General features: G+C 41.1%; 1 protein-coding gene across 1 annotated transcript; it reads left to right on the plus strand.

Annotated features, from left to right (window-relative positions):
• The first annotated feature begins 831 nt into the window (after nucleotides 1-831).
• LOC147610312 (cytochrome P450 CYP736A12-like) lies at nucleotides 832-2583 on the plus strand. Its single transcript, XM_086786510.1, has 2 exons — nucleotides 832-1730; nucleotides 1808-2583. Exons 1-2 carry the CDS (start codon nucleotides 840-842, stop codon nucleotides 2447-2449), a joined length of 1533 nt encoding a protein of 510 aa, XP_086642636.1. The 5' UTR covers nucleotides 832-839; the 3' UTR covers nucleotides 2450-2583.
• The last annotated feature ends 3816 nt before the right edge of the window (nucleotides 2584-6399 follow it).

The raw sequence follows: 6399 nt of genomic DNA on the forward strand, positions 1-6399 counted from the left end.
TGTTAAGTTAAACATAAACATACATATTTTGATAATTTTAAAAAGTCAAGCTAGTTTATGAACTTCAAACCTTCTAGAAAAGGCTTCTTAAAAAATAGGGTTGCAAAAGAAGATCTGATTATGGCACCAAAATGTTATTTGCATTTCCATTAAATATATTATGTGAGATTTTCAAGAATAAGAGTGTTTTTCTAAGGTTTCATTTTAGTATGTAATGATTAATGCTTGAAAAAGTTAATGAAATGATGACCCCCATATCCTCTCTATTTAAGGCAATAAAATGATGACCCCCCATATCGTTTCAATTTGCATGCATTCACCCATATGTTTTCTATTTGCAATCCTAACTATTTAAGAGAATAAAATGATGACCCCCATGTTGTTTCTATTTGCATGGGTTCACCCATATCCTTTCTATTTAAGGTCCACAATTCTCTGTAAAAAGCCTCAAAGGGCTCACTCAATGAGTAGAGGGAGGGAGAGAGAGGAGAGGAGAGGAGGGAGAGGTGGGAGAAACTATGGTTGTATTAATTTAATGTCACTCAATGACATTTAATTAATGCAAATCAAATAAATTGTCTGAATATGCATATCAAAGAAATGTAGACAAATATACATATTTTGTTAATTTAGAAATAAACAGACATATTTTTGTTAATTTAGACAGATATTTTGTTAATTTAGACAGTGTTAATTTTAGAAAGTCGAGATAGTTTATGGACTTCAAATTGAAGGTTTGGTGGGCCTTCCAGAGTATCGCATGAACAACCAATAATTAGGGCCCTTTAAAGATAAATGTATCCAACCTCTGCATTATTCGGTAATCGGGCCTCTCGGACATGGGCATACCTTCTAGCTATTCGCTACTGTTCCTCTGTTCGTTGGCCGTAGTCGTCTGCTCCGCCTGGCTCTACCGCCTGAGTTTTGGGCGGAGGCGGCTTCGTCTTCCCCCTGGCCCGCTTGGTTTGCCTGTCATCGGCCATCTCCATCTGCTGGGCTCGCTTCCTCACAGGTCCCTTCACAAGCTCTCGCAGAAATACGGTCCCATCTTCTTCCTCCGCTTGGGCAGCCACCCAACTGTCGTCATCTCCTCGCCCGATCTCGCCAAGCGATTCCTCCACGACCATGACGACGCTTTCGCTTACAGACCACGCATGGAGTTTGCGGACCTTGTCTTTTATGGCACTCAGGGCTCTGCTTTCATGCAGCAGGATGCGAGGTGGAGGGCAATCCGTAAGCTGTACACGCAGGAGGTCCTTTCTGTGAAGAGCGTGCTGCTATACAAGACGGTGAGAGATGAAGAGATGAGCTTGCTTCTGCGGAAGCTGCGGAAGAAGATGGGCTCCTCCGTGGAAATCCGATCGGTGGTTTTCGAGTGGATCCTCAACGTCATGACGCGCGTGCTGTTCAGCGAGACGTCGGAAGGGCAGCTGTCGGAGTTTCCTGCGGTGTTTCGACGGCTGTCGGATCTATTTTCGAAGCCGCCGGTGGGCGATTTCGTGCCGTATCTCCGGCGTCTGGATCCCGGCGGCCTCCGGAAGAAGGTCGAGTCTGAAGCCAAGCGGATGGATGCGCTCATGGAAAGCATTTTGAGCAAGAGGTTGCTGCAACTCGAAGGAGGAGCGCCGTCGGACGTGCTGACAGCGCTGTTGGAGTTCTTTGGCAAGACAGATCACACGCAGACTTCCGGCAACCCATCGAGCAACGGCGCGGTGAAGGCTTTGCTGCTGGTAAGTGCCCCTTGCCATAGGAAGGCCACAGAGCTGCGTGCCTCCTACTAACCAATACTCGTACTTATGCGCCGTAGGAGCTGCTGGTTGCGAGCACGGACACCACCACTGCTGCCGTTGAATGGACCATGGCCGAGCTGTTGTGCGCTCCGGCATCCAAAATGCGGAGGCTACAGCAAGAGCTGGATGCGGCAGTAGCTCCAGAGCTGCAAGTGGAGGAGTCCCATTTTGCCAGTCTGCCTTACTTGCAAGCGGTGGTGAAGGAAGCGCTGAGGTTGCATCCACCGGTGCCGCTGCTGCTTCCCCATCTCTCCAAAGATGCAACGGAGGTGGCTGGGTTCACCCTGCCGGGAAACACACGGCTTCTGGTGAACGTATGGGCGATAGGCAGAGACGAAAGCGCCTGGGAAGCAGCGCAAGAGTTCAGGCCGGAGAGGTTCTTGGCGGGCGGCGGAGACAGCGACGTTGGGCTGGGCGGCCAGAGCTACCAGCTATTGCCCTTCGGACGGGGCCGGCGAGGGTGTCCGGGCAGCCATTTGGGCTTGGCGATGGCGAGCCGGCTTGTGGCTAACCTTGTCCACAGCTTCGAGTGGCACACGTCTGGCGTCCCCCTCGAGGAGGTCATGAGCACCTCTAACGTGCTCGCCCAGCCACTCGTGGCTGTTCCCACGCCACGCCGCGCCACGCCACGCCACGCCGCCCTCCACCTAGTAACTTAATTAATTAATTGGAAAATTTTCTTTCCTAGTAGGTTGCATTGTTTAATAATGTATTGATAAACTACGTTTTACTTAATTAATTAATTGGAGAAATTGTAGCAAGATTTCTTTACTAGTAGGTTGTATTGTATAATAATATATTGTAAAACTAGGTTTTTGTATTCACTTGACAAACAATAAAACAAAGTTTTCTAAAATAGTGCATCACCCATGTCCCAACTCTTGTGTGTCTCTAAAGCTTGGAATGTGGATTGAATTGCTTCATTATTCCTTTATCTAAGCAATTGCCTTCCAACTTTCATCTCCCCAATGCAAAATTAAATAAATAAATCAAGAACTCCTACATTTTATTTATTTTGTTGCAATTATCCAAAAATGAATTGCGTTCATTGAAATAGACCCAAGCCAAATACCCTACACTCTAAAGTAGAGAGTATCTTGCTTGATGCTCTTTTACATCCATAAAAATATGGAATCGAAATTGTCTTTGAAGCATGGTATTGGTTGTCCTAGAAATTGAAACAAATTCCTAGAGTAGCCAACATTCAAGGCCTAGAGGAATTATAATGACAAGCATTGAATGGCATTATCGTATATCCATATAGTTATCATGGTAAAACTTTCAAATTGTGACCCCCACTAGTACAATTCAAAAGTTTTCACATAGAGCGTTCCTCCTCTACAATGTAGGTATGACCTCGAAACAAGACCCCCCCACCCAAACATGTGTGCTGTCTCTCCTCCTCTCACCCCATAAGAGGTGCGCTTAAAGAAATGAACCTCTTTATTTTAAATAAGAAAGGCTTTCTGAATATCAATATCTTTTCTTTCTTATAGTGACCAGGTAAAACTGCTACACACGCCTTAGACCTACTTGATAAATATATTTTATGCATTTCATGTTTGACTTGTAGGGGTATACCCTCTAAATTATAAGTGAGTCGCCCCTTAAAAATTCCAAGTTGCTTACTATGCTTTTACTTAAGGAAACTCATGGCTTGGTCCCACAAGTACAATTCAAAAGATCGTTCGTGCGGCGCTATAGTGTGGGCATGAATTTAAAATTCACTCCCTAACCCCACCCACCCCGCCTTCCATTCTCTCTCTCTCTCTCTCTCTCTCTCTCTCTCTCTCCCACCCCACCCACCCCCCCTTCCATTCTCTCTCTCTCTCTCTCTCTCTCTCTCTCTCTCTCTCTCTCTCACACACACACACACACACACACACACACACACACACGATAAGGGATGCGAGCCGTTGAAAGTATATCCATATAAGAATCCCTCCATTCCTTGATGGAAATCGAAACCCACTTGAAGAGAGTCTATAGGAGTATAGCATGGAAGCCTTGGGAAAATGTGTTTAGGTTTCCATCAAGCAAGTGAAGGAAGAATGGTGAATTATCATTCTCAATCTTAATCTCACTCTCAATCTTAATCTCACTCTCAATCTCAATCCCAATTTATAATCTCATGGTATGTCAATCGTAATGAATCCCAGAATAAGATTAAATCTTAGGTTTAGGGATCTTAAGAATCTTTCTAAATCATGTCTTCTTATATATTTCTTAATATATTGTCTATTAAGAGCTATTCAACACACAATATTACTCTGGTCATAGTTGTAGGTTTAGGGATCTTAAGAATCTTTATAAATCATGTCTTCTTATATATTTCTTAATATATTGTCTATTAAGAGCTATTCAACACACAATATTACTCTGATCATAGTTAATATATTGTCTAAGAGAATTCAACACACAATATTACTCTGGTCATAGTTGATGTTAAGAAAAACTAAGGCAAAACAAAGTTTGCAATGCTCTATATCTTCTAATCGGTGAGAATCTACTCATAATTCCAAAGTCTTAGTACTTAAATCCTCTACAATACTAATCCTTTTTAAGGGTCTCTAAAAATAAGTATATCTATCTCAAATCATGTTCACAAAATGGTCACGAAGTCAAATTCTACAAAGAACTATAAAAAATGACCCTCCAGCCAGGCATATTGATCAAACATATCTCCCAATCTAAGGCGAATTTGATAAAGCCTTTGAAATACACTTTTACATCTCTTTTTATAATATATAAATTTTGTGTTTACGCTAAAATCTAAATCTTAATCTACAAAAAGAAACACTACCTTGAAAACAATCTCTGACTCATAAACTCAAACATGATTTACAATTAATAAAATTGAAGGAATATCTCCTCAATCCTTGTTGCTCATACACCATAGAGCTAGAAGACTTCTTTGATGCACCTTGTTAGGTCCTGCAATCTTCATTTGTAGTCTTCCTTCCAGTTAGAGAGTTGCTTGTCTTGACTCCAACAACAAATTATTTTCATCATAAATTCTACATCTTAACTCCGAATATAGTCATCAAGGTACTCGATTGAGAGACATCTAGTCTACAAGTAAGCATGGGTAGAACTACAAAAATCATCAAAATCTAGATAAAAACATGGCATCTTTGAAAACGTATGATTTTTCTACCATTTTGGCATTTATGGATAATGCTTAACATGTAGCTATAGGTAGAGGTAGAGGTGGTTAACATGTAGCTATAGGTAGAGGTGGTTAACATGTAGCTATAGGTAGAGGTCTTTATGCAACCTCTGTAAAGTTGGATTAGGCTTGGAAGCATCAATATGTGCTATAGAGGCCATTTGCCTTTTTTACTTCTAGTTCAAGAAGTAAAGGATTATGACCAATTTTGAAATTCCACTTTAGTATCATTTCTAACTTCATGAAAATCAAAACCCTTGAGATAAAATTCTAGAAGTATTGTAACAATCATACTCTAGGTAGAGAGGAGGGAAAGTTACTAAAACACAATTTTAAAAAAACTATGGGGACAAGGTTTTAAAAAAAGAAAGGTTTTTGGTGCATGTTAACCTTGTCTCACGGTCATTATGCTTCAACTTCATGTGATGGGAAGTCATGGTAAAGCTAGAAAATTAAGTCACATCAAAGTCTTCAAAGCTAGAAAATTAAGTCACATCAAAGTCTTCAAAGTTGTACATGGGGTAGAGAGTGAAAGAAATCCAGTAGGGGGATGATTAAGGAGTGCTAGGGAGTTGACATGTGAAATAGTAGCATAGGAAGAGTGGAAGAAAATTGACCAGGAATGTGTATGATTATGGAGTGGAAGGTTGTCTTGAGTGGTAACACTAAACCAAGGCCGATTTTGTGAAATGAACCTTGTATCTTGAGGAAAGAGGTGGGGGGGGTGTGGCTTCACTTAAATGTAAGAGGCAAAACACATTACCATGGTCCTTATCCATAATTTTATATTTATTGAAGAGTTGATATGAAGTCTTACACATTGGATATGTGTGACTTGATTTAGGCCTCGTTGCACTTTATAAGGTAAGAAAATATGATCAAAGTTAAGTTTAAGACACATCAAGGTGCAAGACTCTTGGTATGATATGATGCACTGAATGACAAAATTAATGAGTCTATTATTGTGGAAAAGCATTTTCTCAATGCTTCAACTCTCATGTTGTCATTGTTCAGGTGACGTATGTGTGCTCTATTTTGTAAGGCCCCCTATAATATGAGGAGTAGCCATTGTCATTAGTGGTTCCTAGTTTAAATACTAATGGTAGTCAAATGTGGCCAAATAGTTAGGAAATGGCTTAGTACGTACGCTTGGCACCATCCCAAGTGGGATGCTTGCTTATGCAAGCTATGTGAACACATTTGTGAGGACACACTATTCTCGTATTATGAGGTCTATTTAAGAGTCCAAATGGTATCACATGGTTGTCGTATCTATGCATAGCCTCTATGGGATTGTCTTAAAGTCTTATATAACCCTAATTGGATGATATGGTTGGTTGATCATTTTAGAACATGGCCGACTTATGTCCATACCAAACCATGGGCACTATATATATACTAGTTTGGGAGCCTTTGTGTAAGAAGATCTTTTCTCCAAGA

This window comes from Cibotium barometz, chromosome 49, assembly GCF_041138505.1.
Source record: "Cibotium barometz isolate CiBa-2024 chromosome 49, ASM4113850v1, whole genome shotgun sequence".
NCBI classification, from domain to species: domain Eukaryota; kingdom Viridiplantae; phylum Streptophyta; class Polypodiopsida; order Cyatheales; family Cibotiaceae; genus Cibotium; species Cibotium barometz.